This window comes from Bufo bufo, chromosome 5 (genome assembly GCF_905171765.1).
Source record: "Bufo bufo chromosome 5, aBufBuf1.1, whole genome shotgun sequence".
Taxonomy (NCBI): Eukaryota; Metazoa; Chordata; class Amphibia; order Anura; family Bufonidae; genus Bufo; species Bufo bufo.
Genome location: NC_053393.1, coordinates 229,475,422 through 229,496,001, shown reverse-complemented (window position 1 = coordinate 229,496,001; position 20,580 = coordinate 229,475,422). Strand labels below are relative to the sequence as shown.

Sequence of the window (20,580 nt, the reverse complement as noted above, 5' to 3'; positions counted from 1 at the left end):
TCGGCGGGGGTCCGACACCCGGCACCCCCTCCGATCAGCTGTTTGAAGAGAAGGCATGTGCGGTGTCAGCGCTGCCTCCTCTTCACTGTTTACCTTCTAGCCGTTGCATCTGCAGTGGTGAGCAGGTGTAATTACACCCAAGCCGTCCCATTCATTTCAATAGGAAGGCTTGGGTGTAATTACACCTGCTCACCACTGCAGATGCAACGGCTAGAAGGTAAACAGTGAAGAGGAGGCAGCGCTGACACCGCACATGCCTTCTCTTCAAACAGCTGATCGGAGGGGGTGCTGGGTGTCGGACCCCCGCCGATCTGATATTGATGAGCTATCCTGAGGATAGGTCATCAATAAATATAACTTGGATAACCCCTTTAAGGCCACGGCCTTATTCGGCTCAAAGCGGAGCATGCATGTGTATGGCGGTAGTGGGGGCCTACAGTAATTTCGGGTCTATGGCCACCTTTTGGAGTTAAAGGGAACCCGTCACCAGTTTTATGGTGTCCTAACTAAGGGCAACATAAATAAGTGACTGATTCTCTTAGCAAAATGCTGGGTCACTTTCTTTAATTGACCCAGTAAATCTGCCAACATCTTGTATTGAAAAGCTCCAGCTGCTAATGATGAGTCATGAATATTCATGAGCTCCTGACTCTCCCTGCCCACCTGCTGCTGAATGACAGTTTTTTTCCATATGAACCAGCAGCAGGTGGGCGAAGGGAGTGGCTATAGCTCTGAATTAAATATACACTGGACTCAATGACATCACGCCGGACTCCAATCAGCTCATTAGCATGCGGCATCTTTGTGTGTATATTATGAGGTAACCATCTGTCACAGCAGTAAGTGAATACATCTAAGGTACTTTTTAGTAGTTAATGATAGTATATAATTAGTTAGATTATAATCAAATATCCACATGACAGGTTCCCTTTAAGTGACCAGGCTTCTGCAATTTAATAAGACTTCATGACTGTTATTCTGAACGAGTATATACAGATTTTTCTAATTGCCCTATTAGGCCATATAGTTCACACTAGGATGTTTGTGGCTGGTTTTAGATATATTAGATATATTTATATTTTTGAAGCCACAACCAATACATGATCCTAAAGAGAGAAGTGTGAATCTTTTCTTATCACTACATATGAAAACACAGAACGCAAGTAAATATTTCATCTAACTGTGGTGCTCTATAGCAATTTTGCTTCACTGTATATATTATAAAAGCCACAGTCCCAGGCATTACCTTTTACCCATAACAGAGCATTTCGAAAGTAAATCAGTACACAAATAGAAGTTACGTGATTTTGTAGAACTTGAAAAGACCACTTACATGCCTTCAACCGTTTCAAGTCTAAAAAACAAAAATAAAAAAAACAAAAAAATAAAAAAACACAAGGACTTAGCATGCGTAAATGAAGTAAATTAGGCAAATCAAAATGAAGTAAATTAGGCAAATCAAAATTAATCTATTAGAAAAAAGCTTAATTTGTGCATCTAGGAAGAGGAGAATGTGTAAAGAAAGCGGAGATCAGTCTTCTGAGAAGCAGAATTCAGGTGACAGATTAGACATATAGCCAAGTTCAGCATAACTGATTAATTTTAGGATTGCACAGGGGGAATTAAACAGCAATGGGTGCAAAGCACATTGGCAAAAGTGCAGCCATCATGCAGTAAGGTTTCAGAGAAACTTAACATTCAGAAATTAATAGTGATTAAACCTCTTTAGGGGTGTCAAGATTAGCAAAATTAGCAAAAATAAGATAAATCTAATTCACAGATATAAGTGGTTGGCAAGTTCTACTACACCAGGCTATTTGACAAACAAGAATGGGCCAAGAGTCCTCTTGCAGTCAATTTAGGGTGTAAAACGATAACTAGGCATTCTGTTTGCGCTCAGAATCTAATTTCTCAACATTTCAAAAAATATATTTTACTGTGAACAACTCGCAACCACAGAGGCTGCAATAGTTCACCAATTACCAATGTGGGCAGTAAGTGAACCTCTGGCTGTAGGGTATTTTGTCTGACCTGATATTCATAGGTGGACTAGCCCTAAGAACAGCAGCTTAAATATGAAATCTTCAGGCTGCTTAGATTCATTTCCCATTGGTTGTATAGTGCTATGATACCGCACAGTACTGTACATAGACTTTCCTATTCCAATACACACATAGGGTCAACGGCACTCGAGGCAAATTAAAGGGGTATTACGAGATGTGGTTACAACCCACAATCAATGAGTCATCATTGAAGCACTTTCATGGACTGCTCCCTGCACACCATCTCCACTGCGCATGCGCGAGTATGAATCCTGCGCTAGCACTGAAGAATACCATTATGCCTCCTAACAAGCCCGGCTGCGCCTGCGCAGTCAGACAGCTTCAGATGCTGACCTACATAGTGTCCACGGCTGCCTGACTGTGCCGGCGCAGCTTGGCTGGTTGAGATGCAAGATAGTATTCTATGTTCTCAAAGCATAGTGAGAATGGGCAGGGGCAGGCCACGAATGTGTTGTCAGTGAGGACTGTCACATTCATTTTGGGTTGTAACTGGGCTAGGACCACGTGCACAGTGTACGGCACCTGATCCAGGAAATGACTGAAGCATCATTTGGGAGTGCAGTGCTGGCCCAGTAGGAAAAATGTAACAATTATCAATGGAAAAGTGGTTCTTCACCTGAAGGGGAAAACGTGAAATAAAAAAAATACAAATTATATTTATATAATTTAACCTATCATGTTACCATCTTGATATATGCCAGGGATGGCCAACCTGAGGCTCTCCAGCTGTTGCAAAACTTCAACTCCCCGCATGCCCAGACTAACTACAGCTATCAGCCTACAGCAGGGCATGGTGGGAGTTGTAGTTTTACAACAGCTGGAGAGCCACAGGTTGGCCATCCCCGATACATACCATCACTTTATGATCTGCGGAGGCCTGACCTCTGAGGTCCCTACTGATCCTGATAATGTAGGGGGTCACAGCACTCATTTAACAAAATATATCCTTCCCCATTTTTCCTTTCACAAAGGTGACCATGGATCTGCAGCATGGCCCCCTTTAAAAGGAATGGTTGCAGTTCCCTGCACAGCCTGGTGACCGAGAGCTTCTCTAAGCAGGAAAAACATAGATGGGGGGCACAGTACAAACTAGTCCCAGAGTTTGGACCCCCAAACTTCAAAATGGGATAGCATATCGCAGTCACTTTACGAGATGAGAATACCCACTTTAAAGATTACATTTTAATTATTTCCTGCAAACTGGAGGTACAGTGGATATAAAAAGTCTACACACCCCTGGTAAAATGTCTGGCTTCTGTGATGTAAAAAAATGAGACAAAGATAAATCATTTCAGAACTTTTTCCCCCTTTAATGTGACCGATAAACTGTACCACTCCATTGAAAAACAAACTGAAATCTTTTAGGTGGAGGGAAGAAACAAAAAAAACCTAACTAAAATAATGTGGTTGCATAAGTGTGCACACCCTCTTATAACTGGGGATGTAGCTGTGTTCAGAATTAAGAAATCACATTCAAAATCATGTTCAATAGGAGTCAGCATAGACCTGCCATCATTTATCTTTTTTTTTTACATCACAGAGACCTGACATTTTATATTTACTGTACACGTTCTAAACATACACTAGTATATAGAATGGAGAAAACTTTTCACTTCACTTTTAGTTTAAAATCATATAAATGTGATGTGGTGGAGACGTGCGGAGATTTAGGGCAAAGATGATTGTGACATGGTGGACACTGACAACAATCAAATTATATTCAATGCCAATCTTTGGGAAAGTCCATTTGGACAGAATACAGTGAAATTAATACATGAATAGTCAAGTCATCCAGAACAAAAACCAGTGCCACCTCATTTTGTTTGAGCAGAAAGGAATACATAAACGGATTCTCAGAACACCGGTGGCTTTTTCTCATCAAGTACAAGAAAGATTTAAAACTAGCGTTACTTATAAATGAAAAAAATATATAACAAAAAAAAACAAAAAAACACCCTTAGGCTGTGTATATAGCCATATCAACCCAAGACGACATCACAAAAGGTATAAAATATATGGTTTATACCAGTATAGCCATACAGTCGGTACGATTCTACATAAATGGAGGACACATTTAAGGGGTTATCCAATCCCTATAATGACCCCCAGAATGCCTGGGCCCCCTCCTCTAGAGCTTACTTACCTGCTCCCCGGAGTGGAGAAGGTGGAATGTTGTGGGGGGCGGGCTGCTGCTAGGGAGGCTGGTCACCATCGCGGCCTGCTATTGGCTCCTCCCCCCTGTTGCTAGACGTTTTGATCCGCACAACAGGAGATGCAGCAGCCATGCAGGGATCCAGAGGGATGTGGGTGCCGGGAAGCAGGTAAGTAAGCTCTAGAGGAGGGGGCCCAGGCATTCTAGGGGTCATTCTAGGGATTGGATAAACCCTTTAAGTAAAGGCTGAGGGGGGAATTTATCCCACGCTACACTGAGAAATTCCTGCTTTATAGGGCTTTGAGGACTTTTTGGACTTATTTGCATAAAACGCGCAACTTTTATTTTTACACCACTTCCTCCAGTTTTAGGAAGTGGGTAGAAGTTACCGTAGTATCAATCCAGATTTTTTACTGCAACTTTTTCTCTTTTTGAATCCGCTCCTAGCTTCGGTTTCACAAACAGCAACAAAACAACTGAATATGGAAACCAAGTCTAGAAGTGGTTTGCTTGTTTGGACAACCCTGGATCAGACTGTGGTGTCCCCTATTTGCAGGAAAATAAAAGATAAGTATTTGCAATGGAGCTACAATCTACATTCTAATAGAATTCCCCTCTAGAGATAAGACTGCTCTGTGCTACTTAGTGTAAGTGAATGTAGTCCTTCTCGGGAGATCTTCCTCTATTAGCTCAAAGGGCCTAATAGTTCGTACAGGCAAGGGGCGACGTGAAGTACACAACCGATAAATCTAGACTCACATTAAGGGCTCATCAGTATTAATAGTATGACACGCTATGTATAACCCTTCATACACCAAAAGCAGCAATACTAACATGGAAGATGACGCATCATGGGACTGCCAACACAAGCAGGACTATGGAAATGAATAAACTTAAATCTAGATGGGGCAAAAACTTGCAATAAAGGGAATATTTGAAATACGCAAGGGCGATAGAAAAGTGGTAGAGTAAAATTTTTACACATGAAAATAATCAAATTAGAAGTGCTGGAGTGCAGGAGCCAGCATGTACAGTTCTCTACTAGGCCAGTAGGGGTCACCACGTGCACGAGACCCTGCATCGTACCACTACTGCTTCAGTATCCTGAACTCTTACTGGCCTCAAATTAAATTAAAACCAGACCCTATACTACAAAGAAAGTCAGCCATTCAAGCTTGAGCTGCACATTCCTCATCACACAGATCAGATCCACCAATACACATTCCTTTATGATGGGGAGGGGGTTGTCAAGTCTATCTAAGGAATCAAGGGATCTTCAGGCATTAAAGCCAGTTGAAAAAAAAACACCTATGACTGGAACAAAATCACACAGTCATCCCAGTCTAATATTTTTAAATAGGTAGTACTTACAATGCAAACCCATCGACTTAATGTGTGAACTACATTTCCCAGAATGCCTGGGTAAGTGCCAGTATATATGTAATTCAGCACGATTTAAATTTTCATTTGTATATGTTTGAATGGGTTTTCCCAGATTCTGACATTAACAACCTATTTTCAGGACAGATCATAAATATCAAGTCAATAGGGGTTTAACACCGGGGACCCCCACCGATCAGCTGTTGGAAGAGGCCACAGTACTCTGGTGAGTGCTGCGGCCTCATCCTGGACCAGTGATGTCACGTTCATCAGTCTCTTGGCCTAGGCAAAGCTCAATCCCATTCAAGTGAATGGGGTTGAGATGCAAAACCAAGCATGGCCACTATCCAATGGATGGAGCTGTGCTTGGTAATCTGCACGGGGGCTGCAGTCTCCTCAAACATCTGATCGGAGGGAGTCCTGGGTGTCGGACAGCCAATCCAGAGGATAGGTCATGAATATCAGAATCTTGGAAAAACCCTTTAACTTTATACATTTACATGAGTGGTCTGTGTGGGGCAGTGTTATTTTCAGCAAGTGGATGCCAAGGAGAGATGAGAGAGGGAGGCTTTTATAAAGCCCAAAGGCGGTCATACATATAAAAGAGCTGTTGGTCATCATTGGGCAAACAACGATCTCTCCCGAGTCCCAGACTCCCCCACACAAATCCACGTTCAATTCAGCCGAACATGTACTCAATGGGGAGAGGAGAAAAAGCCTCTGCCAAACACTTTTAGCAGGGCTGGGAGAACCAAAAGATCGGGTGAAATGATGCAAATCACCCAATTCTTCTCTTCCCCCAACAGATGAGTAGTTGGCCAACAACACACTACATACAGTCAGAGACTTGAAGGTTCTATGATTGGCTGGCCAACAGGAAGTCTGGGACACAAATGTCTAAACTTGTAAGAGGTTCTGCAAAGTTTTCAGTTCTGGCTGGAGGTTTACTTTAACTAGAATGACATCTTGTAACAGCAAAAATCATGTAACGCCTTTTCCTGGTACCACTTTTTTATACATTAGGCATATGCACCTGAACCATTTGGGTAGACAAAATACGTCATGGAAACTGTACAAGGCAGAAAAAGTCTCCTCATCTAGATTGCATTAAGAATCATATTTCTGGGTGGAGATGGTAGTGTCATCTGTGTATCCTCTGTTCACATCACATTTGTTACAGGATCTCCAGATGTACACATGCAGCTCCTATTCCTCTGTATAGGCATGCAATGGGATATGTTGCCAATAGGCCCCATTGTGGTGGGAAAAAATACTGCACAGCATAAAAAAACGAATGGACACTTGTTTGGCTTCCATTAGGTAAATGGAAGCCATATATGTGAAGAGCAGGCTCCAAAATGATGTCAACAAAGAGAAGGTCTACATGGTAGATGAAATGAGACAATTGTGATAGTGACAAGACAGACTCATGTGACATGTCAGACAAATGATAGCACAAGATGGAGAGGGGAATGGAATGATAAGACCATGTGGCAGGCACTTACTTTGTTAGCTGTCCTTTGTTTTTGTTGTTGTCCACACCATTGTAAGTCACAGCTGCTAGTTTTCTGCTTCTGTAGTTCTCATAATGTACATTATTGGTGACATCCTTCAGATCCTGCATGTGAGTTCTAAAACAGGAGGAAAAGAAAATAATTGACGGCACTGCGAGTTTTTAGGTTCAGAACATAAAAATAGCCCAGACCACGTTCTTATAGTGGAAGTATACACCACATTTTGAAAGAAAGGGTTTTTCATATCTAGGAATGTTACGGCATATTGCAAGGCTATGCTATCACTTTATGATTGGGTGGGTCACTTTATAGGAGTGGGTCTCTGGGAAGGAATATTCTGGAAATAACTGGGCTGCCCACCCTAACTATCTCTAAGTATCTCTAAGGAGAGGTGTAGTGAATGTACGTAGGAGAACATATTCTAATTCTATCCACCTATCACCTACAGTCCCCACCACCACAAACTGATTCATGTATATTGGCCATCAGGAATATTGTCATGTGCCCCATTCACAAGCAAACTAGAACTGTAGCGGTGAAGAGACCCATCTCCACCGGACACACTCTGAGGGTTTCATTGTCCTTAGACCAGACACCTCATCAGGAGCATAAAGGAGCTATGCATATTAACAGTAACCGAAAGAGAACAGCCTCTGATGGTGTGTGGTTAGCAGGAGCTTCTGGTGCTAGTACGGCCATATGGTCTTAAGGGGTTGTCTCGCTTCAGCAAATAGCATTTATTATGTAGAGGAAGTTAATACAAGACACTTACTAATGTATTGTGAGTATCCATACTGCTTCCTTTGGCCATCACATTATACACTGCTTGTTTCCATGGTTACGACCATCTTGCAATTCAGCAGTAGTGGCTGTGCTTGCACACTATAGGAAAAAACACCAGCCTCTCTGGTGGCCGGGACCAAGGGAGTGCACATAGGCTCGTGCTTTTTCCTATAGTGTGCAAGCACGGCCACCACTGATGGATTGCAGGGTGGTCATAACCATGGAAACGAGCAGTGTATAATGTGATGGAAAAATGAATCCACCCAGCAAATAAAGCAATATGGACAATCACAATACATTAGTGCCTTATATTAATTTCTCTACATGATAAATGGCATTTGCTGAAGTGACAACCCAGATCCTTCTAGATGCAGCTCCTCCCCTCTGGGTATAAGCCAGCAAGGTCAAATCAGGGAAGAAGGCCAGCAGAGTTTCAGTCCTCCTTCCCCTCCTAACCTGTTTAGACACCTTGGCGAAACGCACAGAGTGTGAAATGAGCTCACAGAGGGGGATCATTTGGTGGACTCCATCCTGATTTTTTATAAGAACATGCACAAAAGGGTGTGAAAGGGCTCAAAATACAGGCACTCCTCATGGTTCTTAACAGTTCAGACATCATAAAAAATGCAGCTGTCAGAAGGATTTTATTGATTCTTGTGACTTCCGCTTCTGTTTTCTACACTGGCGGCTGTTATTGATTATTTAGCGGAGAAATTGCATGCACTTCTCTGATTATAAGCACAGGAGTCAAAGGCTATAAACATTCAGCGCAGGTCAAATTGTACAAAGACTATCTAACAGTCTAAGACATGCATTATATGGATGTATTCCAATTCGATTAACCTGCAGTCAGGAATAAGTGCAAAGACTGCATCGGAATTTCTCGGTGCTCAGTACTCCAAGAGGATAAAGAAAAGTTGGTTTTTATTCCATTTGAATGTAGACAACATATTTAGTGCAAACACTGCGCACTTCATCAGGTCTCCACTTTTAAAACTGAGTCCTCACAATCCAGTCTTTGTACATATCCCCGATTACATGCATCACTGGACTCGAACTGAGAAGATCCACAGCTGGAACCAAAAAGAAAACTCCTAGAGTGGAACTTTTCATTTTCTGATGACACAAGGGGTTCCCTTGGAAAGAAAAAAATGCCAATACTGAAAAAAAACAACAACATTCTAAAACTCCTGAGTGCCTTTAATTATTTACAATGACTCATTTTATCTAGGGGACAATCAGTGAAGCTCTTAAAATGGCCGCTCTCAGATTGCTGAACATGGAATCCGTCCTCCTAATGACAATGCAGGAAGCAGAGCACAGAGCAGTAGACCCATGTAAACTCAGTCTGTCAGTATCAGCACTGTAAAGTACTATATCATGCGCAGATAACGGCGGAGAAGTGTGTCCGTGTGTTAGAAGCTCTCCTGTGTAGGATTGAGGACCAGACACTTCAGCTTGTGTGATCAAGGTGAGGTGACCTCTGAGGCAGACGGGTAAGAGCTTATCTTAACTGTCTTCTGCTTCACAGTGCTCACACAGGCAGAGAACAGAACCTGCAAAGAGATCCTGCCCTGTGCTGTGCATTCTCATACAGACTGCCCTGCAGTGTCATTCCATGCCCAGGAATCTGACAGCATTTTACATTTCCCCACTGATGCCCCCTAGACAAAATAAGCCATAATAAATAATTAAGGGCATTTAAGAGCTTATGTATAAACACATGTTTTTCAGGATTTTCATTTTTTTCCTTTCCTGGAGAACCCCTTTAAGCAAATCATTAGAATGGAAAAACAGTCATATCTGCGTTGTCATCAGGCGGATGAGAGATTACCATCCAGTAGCTTTTTTCAAATCCGTCCTTGTGTTTCAAAGACAGATTGCCCTCATCAGGTTATGACCTTTGCAACATGGAACAACATATACATTAGTTGGTTGTGTCCTTCATGTGATTTATGTAACTTGGTCTAAGGCCCCTTTCACACGGGCGAGTATTCCGCGCGGGTGCAATGCGTGATGCAAACGCATTGCGCCCACACTGAATCTGGACCCATTCATTTCAATGGGGCTGTGTACATGAGCGTTGATTTTCACGCATCACTTGTGCGTTGCGTGAAAATCGCAGCATGTTCTATATTCTGCGTTTTTCACGTAGCACGCAGGCCCCATAGAAATGAATGGGGCTGCGTGAAAATCGCATCGCATCCGCAATCAAGTGCCGATGCGATGCGTTTTTCACTGATGGTTGCTAAAAGATGTTGTTTGTAAACAGTTTTTTAGCACGCGCGGCAAAAATGCATTAAATCGCATTGCACCCGTGCGATAAAAACTGACTGGCAGATCATTGCTAATGAGTGTTTGTAGTACCGCTCGTTAGCGATGATCTGGCAGTGTAATACTGCTGCTGATTATGTGATGAACAAACAAACGCTCGAACATCAGACAAAAGGAATCTTTTGACAGGTTTAAAAATCATTGTTTGCTGGTGTCAGATCGTGCTGTGTAATCACAATCTGCTGCCGGCAAACAACTAGTCAGTATGGGGATGAGCAAGTGATTAACAGGAAGGAACGCTTACCCACTGACAATCGCCTGCTTGATTGCTGTAGGTAATAAAGCCTTTAGGTGAATGTAACACCTTGGATCTACATTGCAACCACTACCATGTTATCATCATTCATATGCAGCGCTTTTTTTTTTTCTTTCTTTCTGTAGGTCTGGTAGCTTACAGTAATATACAATCCGTGAATCTCAGATAGCAATTTAAAGGGTTTATGTCACCAGAGATGTGTTAGTCAGCTGGACCTAACTAGCCTATTCCGACTTTGATCTATGCCCCAGTTACTCCAGAAATATAACTTTTATAATATGCTAATTAGCCTCTAGGTGCAGGGGGGGGGGGGGGGGGGGGGCGTTGCCCCTGCTCCTAGAGGCTCTGTTCTCCCACCTCTGGCCACGTCCTGCTACACTAGATTGACAGGGCCAGGCAGCGTTGGTCTCCTACTGCCAGCCCTGTCTGCTGTGTAAATCTCATGCCTGCGCCGTCCCGTTCAGTATTCTGCGCAAGCGCAGTGAGTAGAACGCTCGCCAGCTTCCTTACTGCGCCAGCGCCGAATACTGAACGGCACGAGATTTCCCCAGCGCACAGGGTCGGCAGTTGGTGGTAAAGGCTGCCTGGCCCTGTCAATCTAGTGTAGCAGGGCGTGGCCAGTGATGGGAGAACGGAGCCTCTAGGAGCGGGGCAACACTCCCCCTGCACCTAGAGGAGTAATGGGGGCATAGATAAAGGTAGGAATAGGCTAGTTAGGTTCAGCTGACATTAGCACATCGCTAATGTCAGCTAGTTTTATAGGGTTCATTCTGGTGACAGAAACCCTTTAATGCAATAAAAGAAGCATTTACGCCTCCTGGTATGGTGGATCTGGCACTTGTCAGACTGGACATTTTTGGCCTTCTTCGGGATTGTCTCTGAGTAGTAGAAGGTAACCATTGCAGATCTACCTACCTTATCAACATGTTCCGCAGTATAGTGAAATCACAGTGTTCGCTGTTTTCAACTAAAAAAAAAAAATTTTTTTTTTTTTTAAAAAGGTGATCAAAGCAGCAATTGAAAAAAATAAATAAAAAGCCCCATTATCATCTATGCAGTATATGGATAACCCTACAAACAGTGCACACATAAGTATGAAAGAACAGAAAGTTATTCCAGTCCTGGGCTTTTGAGGCTGTCTACAGATACAAGTAATGTAAGTGCGCCTGTTCACAAGGGTAGGAGAGACAATGAAGCCTACTAATCACAGACACAGGCATTGCACCACCAGAGAGGGATGCTCTACTGAAAGGGACAATTGTACTACTGTACACAATTCAGGCTTGTGTGTCCAGCACTGGAGGTGACAGTGTCATAACCACACACTCCACATACCCAGCAACAAATGTAATCCTATAGCATACACTTAACTCATGCAGCTCCAAATCGTGTAATGTTTTCACCACAAAAAAAAAAGTGAAGGAAACACTTAGAAGTAATAAAAATGTCTAAACAAAACCGGCATTCCATTTTGTAATCTTAAAGTACAGAAAAACATTAATTGTTCACCAGCATGACTTGAAGTTACCCAAATTTGTGTAACCGGTGTGTGTCTATGTTGCATCCATTTTATTTTATTTTTTTGCGGATGCACTGATTTTAATGGATCCGTGGTCCGTATTTTGCAGCCAAGAAGAGGACATGTTCTATATTTTTTCAGAATGGACATACGGATGTGGAAAGTACACCAATGAGACGCATGTCTGTTCTGCAAACAGATAAAACATGTCCTGTACTTGGCTATGTCAATGCATCCGCAAAAAAAAAAAAGATGACACATGGACACCATCCATATTTTGCAGATCTGCTTTTTTTCTGGATTACAAAATACATACGGTTGTGTGCATGACCATAAGGGTCATCAGGGTGCAAACGCACAAAAAACTTTTCAAACATCAAAAGTTTTGATTGCTGGGCAGGAGCGCTGTCTCTCCACCCTAGTTAAAGACGTGCGATAATTTGCTCGTGTGTTGTAACAATATAACCTGTTCGTTTGTTGTCTGCACATCCTCTGGTGTATTCCGATACCAGACTACATTTATGAAAAAACTCACAATTGCTGAATAAAAGAAATATAAGCAAACAAGCGGCAGTTAACTTTTTATACTGTCGATCGACACCGTTCTGGATAATTTATATTTCCGTGGAAAAGGACCCAAAGTCAAGAAAACATTATAAAAATGCAAAAAGAGTTAGTTAAAGTGAAATTATTTTTGAATTACAATTTAGAATGTTTCAAAGCTGAAACCTGCGTGAAGCTTATCCTACATCCGCACATGTGGCCAGCATTCTCTTCCAGCAGAGGAACTGAACACCGGAATTGCCGTGTCTGGAGATGCTGGACAGAATGAAGGAATGCTGGCCACATACGTAGAAGTAGCCTGCTCCAACTCTGAATGCTACGCTTTCCTTATCTAATTAATCAAAACTTAGAAGAGGTTTTCTTCTCCATTCAGGTATAGAGCTACACTTTGGTTCCTTGCTACCAGAGAACTATGTGAGATTACAGTTAAGAGCTGGCCACGTATCTGGCAACAGAGAGGAGACAAATTATTGTCTGTTTCCAAGGGGAAGCAGCAGAATTTGCAAAGCAGCTGTGAAGACAATGTGAAAACGATACATATAATATGGAGAACATTTGAGCGTGAAAACAATTCTATGTATAAATATGGTCTGCAGGGCAACTGCAGAGAACCCTCAGAGCAGCACTGACTATTACAGTCCATACAGTATGAATGTAGACCATGAACCAGGACCTTCAACTTTACACTGATCCTTGTGCTGAAAACTGAAATAAATATTTTGAATGTGCATAACCTTGGAAACAAAGACTCAATAATTCTTCAATCTGTGTTTGTACATTCTGTAATCCACATTTCTTACATTGTGGAACTGAAGATTGAAAAATAAAGACATTATTTTGGGGAGATTTCACAACAGTGGTGTAAAGGAAAACGGGCTTAGCTGCATATAGCAACCACGCAGCTTCCACCTGTGGAAAGTATTTTAGGCAGGTTTCCTTTATACTAGTTTTGACTCATCTTCCCCTTTGTGTGCTTTTTTCTTTGTCAATTTCTCACCTTCTGCAACTCCCCATGGATACTGTCTTCCTCTTACTCTCTTGCCATTCACTTCTATGGTAGTGTTGCTACCCACCACAGCAAGAGGTAAACGGTCCTACGCAATAAAAATAATGACACCGATTTCATTATTTACAGGTCAAAGAGCTGTACAAAACAATGTATGTCGTCCTTTTAGATGAGAAGACTGCAAATGTGAATATATGGATATATCAAACCTTTATTTTTTTCACCAGCTTATTTTCTTCTTCGTCATCTGTTTCAGGAAATTCATAGATCTTTATTTTGTGTTCTTGGATTTCCTTCATTATCTACAACACAAACAACATTGAAGAAAATATACATTTTGTACCGGATTCTGAAAGGGCTTCTATGGAATGAAGAAACAGTCTCAAAGGCCATATATTGCACTGTATTTGTTTTAAATGTGCACAGCAGAAAACAATTCTTTTGCCACCTAGAAACGGAGTATGAGTTGAGTACTTTATTAATACTTGCACTGAATACAGTATGTGTGTTAATGAGACTGAACAGTCCCACAGCACATTTAAAACATTACATCCTTGCACACCTAAAGGGACACTTCCATCAACATTTTTTTCATGACATTAAGGCTAGTTGCAGATTAGTGTCAGATCTGAGGCTTGTAAGGCTCCATTCACTATAATGGGGAGCAATATATGCTGACGATCAACCAAATAACTGCTGCATGCATTCTATTTTATATAAAAAGAAACCGGTGAGTTTTTTCCAGGATATCATTTTAAGGGCACTCCAAGTCTTAGTTCTTCCTCACTTTATGGACTTCTAGCATGGTAGAGAGGCTCACTTAAAGGGGTTGTCTCATCATTGACAATGGGGGCATATCACTCGGATATGCCCCCATTGTCTTATAGGTGCGTGTCCCAACGCTGGGACCCGCACCTATTTCAAGAACGGAGCCCTGCAAGTGAAGGAGGGTGCACTGCGCATGCGCAGCCGCCCTCCATTCATTTTCTATGGGGCCAAATGAATGGGAGTGGGGGCCGCACATGCGCAATACACTCCCATTCACTTCCATGGGGAGCCGGCTTGGTGGTGGCCAGACCAGAGTACTCCAGCCGCCACCTTGCGGGGCTCCATTCTCGATATAGGTGCGGGTCCCAGCACCTATAAGACAATGGGGGCATATTCTAGCGATATGCCACCATTGTCAATGATGAGACAATCCCTTTAACATTTTATGTCAGACCATCAGTCTGATCAGGAAGAAATGAGGGGTAGTGACTCAATTAGAGCACCACACCTCCCCTGTGCTAACCCAGTATTGTGGCTGGTCATGACTAATCCATGCAATGCTCATTTATATAGGCCTATCAAAATAACAAATGTTCTGTCCTTCTAGCCGTCATTTCAGTCTTCCACCTACTATTTTAATGAGGATTATTACCTTGCAGATAAACCATTCCATGTCCAGCAGAGCTGTAAACTGGGATTAATTCTATCTTCCATTGAAAACTTTTATCTATGATAGTACTGCTACAGAGACCGAATTCTCTATATAAAATACTAAATAAAAAAATATCATAAATTCTATATATTAAAAATAATTGTTTCAATGAATATGGAGTTACTAAAATGACCCCTTTCTGATGGAAGTGTCCCTTTAAACATACTGAGGCTGGGTACATGTTCGACATGCATTATTTGGCTGCACAGGTCTCATTGAAGGAACACATGCTTCACCTATAAAGATTGAATGCCTTAAAACCATATTGCAAAACCTCACTCAGGAAGGCTACATATGAATGATATACCTTTTTAATTAGTAATGGCACTATGTGCCTTTATTTGATAGTGTTATGATGCAAATACCAGTTCTGTTTCAATTACTATACTTCCTACTTCAGATTACAAAGATATGACAACTTGCATATATAGCTTGGGTGGGGTAATGTGGACCGTGCGGGAAGGCGTGTGAATCCCACCCGAATACCTCAGCTGGGTGAGATAACTAAAATCCGGAAAGCTGCAGTGGTCTCAGCAAAGTATAGTTTGCTAAAACAGTTTTGTATACATTTTCTTCTGGGCTGGATTTTACTTGGATTTTCAGATAGGTTTGGTAGAGGGATCTGCCAGTCCACACCCTTCTGGCACAGGTATTCCCTTTCACCTTAGGTGATCGCAGATGAGGCCTGCTCTAATCAAGGAGGCATAAAACCAACCCTTTGTGTGTTAGTCAGGGGGAAGGAAAGGCTGAGGAGGCCTAAGAGTGAGAGAGAAAGGCTGAGGAAGCCTGAGTTTGGGGGACCTAGCGACGCCTGCGGAGAGAGTGTCGCACGGCCAGAGTCAGGCGGACTTCTGGGCCACAATCCCCCAAAGGTACTGATGTTGTGGTAGTCACAGCCTGGGGGCTGCTGGACTGTTTGGGCTGAGAAAGCCGCATTTGCCATAGCGATGTGCACCTGCATACAGGGTTGTGCTGACTGAACCCCCCGCATCTGATCACGTGTGTGAACGGAGTTCTTTAGAGGTGAGTCAGGGAATGAATTATGTATTAGGTAGTGCCTAGACGGGCAGGAGTTATTTTGGTTGCTGTATTGTGCTAAAGTGCTAGAAAATAAAGCATCGTTTGGACTTCAATCCGGTTGTCTGCCAGAAATCTGTGATTGAGACCCCCTGAGAGGGCGAGATGCCTTACACTTGGGTTATCCAAAGTTGAGTTTTACAAGACCCCATTGTCTTATAATGTGTGACATTCTTCTGCTTGCAGCATTAAAGCATCCCTAATCTTTCAATAAACTTTGCATTAATCAATAGTACAGTGTGTGTACATGGGTAATATGTATCTGGCATTGTTTAGCACTTTTCCACTCTGCATGCTGAAGGTCTAATTTGCAGTTCTTCCAGATGTGGTGGGTAGAGACTAGGTCCCATCCACTGCATACAGAATGTAGAGGAGAATCTGCTTCCTAACCTTCTCACTCACTCACTAAGAAGCAACCCTAGAACTACTGACCTGAATGGTTGTGTGCTAAGATCTAAACTTCCTATATGCAGCAGCAGTCTCTTTAGTGTCTCCCTGGAGTCCTGTCTCACTCTGCTCCTGCTTACTCACCCCCCCTTCCCTCCATAGACTTGTACTGGCATGTATAATATGATCCTTCTGTGAACTGCTCCCATCCTGGACGGATTCAAAGCATATTTCAAGGAGAATCATTTAATGGGGGAGGGGAAATAAACAGTTGATGAGAACATTTCTCTCTGAAAAGCCATATTATAAAGTTTCTTATGGTAGCTTGTGCGAAAAGTTGTGTGAAAAGTTAGTGACCATTTAAGCTTTTCAAAGGTGAACGAGTCAGAATGTGGTGGCAGCAAGGTGCATTTTTAAATATGGAGTAATAAAGCCCATTTTATCTTTAATAGCCAATAATCTGGACACAAGTCGGCAGATAAGACCTACTTGCATCAGGCTGAAGATCATTAAGTCATCATTCTAAAATCACATTTAAAAGAACGGGGGAAGGGGGGGGGGGGGGGGAATTAAAAAATAAGCAATAAATATGTTACAGTCAGTTCGGGTCAAGGAAGCCAGGGTCAGCCTGGCAGATGCAGCCAACACACAGACCATGCTTCCCGGGCCAATCACTGCCGTGTGCATGTGCACTAATATTGTCTAAAATGTATACAGCATAAAACTTAGACAGAAAGTCTAAAGAGGTGCTACATTTATCAGTAGGTGGTTCGGTGCAACAGTGTTGTATTTCAAGCTATGCCCCTTCATACTACTACATGCTTTTTTCCCTGTAAGCCATTCCCCTTGTCTCATGGCGCAAAAAATGCCATAATACACATAATAAATGAAGGGCAAGACATGTATGAAAAATTCTGCCACATTTAGCTTAGTGAATCTTCCTCAACTCAATTCGCTAAAATGAGGGGAGAGACACTAAATCAGCCCTTACCTGTCTTTTAAACTGCTGGCATTCTTCTGGCGTGAGGGTATCCGCTTTAGCAATAAGTGGAATGATATTGACTTTTTCGTGGAGACGCTTCATAAATTCAATGTCCAATGGCTTCAGCCTGCAATGAAAATAATAACGTGATTTATATATTTCCAGGGAATGTTAGTGCCAACGTGGAACATGTTCAAATTGTAGGAGACCACTAAATCAGATATCTAAACGTGTCTCAACAGATCAACGTTCATCAGATGGACAAAAACTTCCAGCCTGAAGCAGTGTGATTTTGCCGTTACGAGCATTTAGCCAAATTCTTCTGCACACGTCTGATTACTATCATTAAAGAAGAATGATATTTGTAAGAAAGGCTGCATTCACCGATATATGTTCAACTAAGTCAACGCAGACGGCAAGAAACTACAAAAACTAAAATGAGAAAAAAAAAACTTCAGGGCTTCAAAATACATGAAAATTATCAAATGTAACAGATTTACCATAGAAAGAACAGGTGTCTCATTCATCATTTTCTACGCCTGGTTTAGGCATAGAAAACGGTCTAAATGCAAGATGGCTAGGAGGCGCTTACATTTGGAAGCAGTGGTGGATCCGTATGAGTTACAGAGAGGCCTGCTCCTCTTCATTACTGCGGCGGATCCACTGCCAGCGCAGGGTCTTAAGAACAGTGTCTAAAACTGCCGGTCATAATAAATGTGCCCCTTCATTTCCATCATGGAAGGTCTGCTTTGAATTCTGCTTTTTTCCTTTACGTTTGATAAAGACCTAGTGAAGTGGACCAGCCTCTTAGGGTATGTTCACATGTTCAGGGTTTGGCTATGGAAAACTGTATTTTACTGTAGAATGCATGGCATAAATCCGATGCTTTCAGAACTGCCAATCAATGCGACAAATCTGTGGCTGTTCCAGGTGGAATATAGAGCATGCTATAGTTTTCCAATATTTAGTACAGATATTTTCCACTGCATGTGATAGGAGTATAAAATACCCCATTCACTTGCATAGGTTGCAGATTATCATTGGATTAGATAAGTACTTTAGGCTTTTTTTTTTTCCCCACTCTGCATTTTTCAAGGTATACTAAGGCCTCTTTCACACGGGCGTCCCGGATTTGCTCCGGATGCGTCCTGGGTGCATTGCGGGAAACCCGCGTGAGTGCGCACGCAATTTCGTTCAGTTTTTATTGCGCGGGTGCAATGCGTTTTGCACGCGCGTGATAAAAAACTGAATGTGGTACCCAGACCCGAACCCGGACTTCTTCACTGAAGTTCGGGTTTGGGTTAGGTGTTATTTATATTTATAATAAAATCTACAGAATAGCATTCTTAATACAGAATGCTTACTAAAATGTCGATTTGAGGGGTTAAAAAAATAAAAAAAAATTAACTCACCTCATCCACTTGTTCGCTTAGCCGACATAGTCTTCTTTCATGACCTGCAAAAAAAAAACACTTTGATGACGTCACCACGCTCACCACGTGGTGAGCAAGATTACGTCAAAAGGTCCTTTTGCAGGTCCTGAAAGAAGAAGAAAGACGACGATGCCGGCTGTGCGAACAAGTGGATGAGGAGAGTTCAAATTTTTTTTTAACCCCTCAAGACACATTTTAGAAAGCTTTCTGTATTAAGAACGCTATTATTTTCCCTTATAACCATGTTATAAGTGAAAATAATAGTGATTAGACTTTAATGGGGTTGCTCATCCCTATCATCTCTTAGCAACCATGCGTGAAAATTGCACCGCATCCGCACTTGCTTACGATTTTCACGCAAACCCATTAATATGCAGAATATAGAACATGCTGCGATTATCACGCAACGGACACGTGAAAATAACCGCTCATCTGAACAGCCCCATTGAAGTGAATGGGTCCAGATTCAGTGCGGGTGCAATGCGTTCACCTCACGCATTGCACCCACGTGGAATTCTCGCCCGTGTGAAAGGGGCCTAAGTGCAACACAGATCCATTCACTTACATGGAGCTGTATAGCAATTCTGTATATAGACACTGATGGGAAGTGGCATCAAGTCAGAGAAAATTCAAACGAAATTAGCAAAATCTAGGATACCATGGAGCAAATAAGAAACTTAGTTTTGCAGTGTATAGCTTGTATAAAGTGGCTGCTGGTTGCAGAAAGCACAGGAAAGCATCTCAAACCACCATTCAGAGGTCAGCTTCATTTCTGCTAGACTTTCGTGTGCCTTGCAGTTTCCCGTGGTAAGAATGTGATACCTTTATATTATAAGAGCTAACATACTTTAGCTGGTTAGTAATACACAACCTTAAAGCTGTACAGTGTCTTAAAGAGTCAATTTTTTGCAGTCTGGCTTTTTGAGTCGTGCAACCATCAAAATCAAATTATATGATAGACATGCTTCCTGTACAACAAGTGAACCACACGCGAGGTCTGCAAATAATGTTCTAAATAGAAGAGAGTTATGAAGGCAGACAAAGTGAAGACTAAAATAATACAATTATAGCAGACAGAAGAGTAAACCTATAAATACACATAGGAAAAAGTTTAAATCCACAACCTCAGAGCATAACCAGAATAAAAATAGAATAAAAAAATAAAAAATACAGGGTACATTTTTAGACTATAATCTAAAATAAAACAACCCCTCTCCCCCCAAAAAATAGCAGTCATGTGAGATTATCAACCCCACTCTATATAAGGACAAAGCCTTATGAGAAATCCACACTGAGAAAAGCTTTGTTTTAGATCAACTTGGACGTCAAACAGAGAAGACTAAAAACTTTGCAACGACATCTGCCCACCACCTTGTTGTGCATTTCTGATGGACTGTGTGCACGCTCCTTCACATGTGTGACAGAGCAATAAGCTTCCCAGAAATCAGAATGGCTGGTTGGCCATTTTATATATAAAAAAATAAAATAAAAAAATCACTGACTGAAACCATATGAATTATTTGTACACAGCAACTAAAACTATGTGAGCTTATGAAGGCTGGGCAATACTGAATTTTCTGTTCTGGAAGAACGCCCTTTAACTCGTGGAAGAATCAGTATTGTCGAAAAGTAAGGGCCGCACAAAAAGTT

The 20,580-nt window shown here is 41.9% G+C and overlaps 1 protein-coding gene across 5 annotated transcripts in view; it reads right to left on the bottom strand.

The window, feature by feature from the left end:
• The window catches only part of SEPTIN7 (septin 7), a 117,695-nt gene that overhangs the window by 8,202 nt on the left and 88,913 nt on the right, over positions 1-20,580 (bottom strand). For 4 of the 5 annotated variants that reach the window (XM_040431312.1, XM_040431311.1, XM_040431308.1 and 1 more), the window contains exons 7-12: positions 17,507-17,624; positions 13,781-13,873; positions 13,563-13,659; positions 11,398-11,449; positions 7,101-7,226; positions 1,334-1,354 (exon numbers count right to left, since the gene is read on the bottom strand). In XM_040431312.1, coding sequence (XP_040287246.1) covers positions 1,334-1,354; positions 7,101-7,226; positions 11,398-11,449; positions 13,563-13,659; positions 13,781-13,873; positions 17,507-17,624 — 507 coding nt within the window. The remainder of the gene's footprint in view (positions 1-1,333; positions 1,355-7,100; positions 7,227-11,397; positions 11,450-13,562; positions 13,660-13,780; positions 13,874-17,506; positions 17,625-20,580) is intronic. The other variant, XM_040431310.1, reaches the window with a different exon arrangement.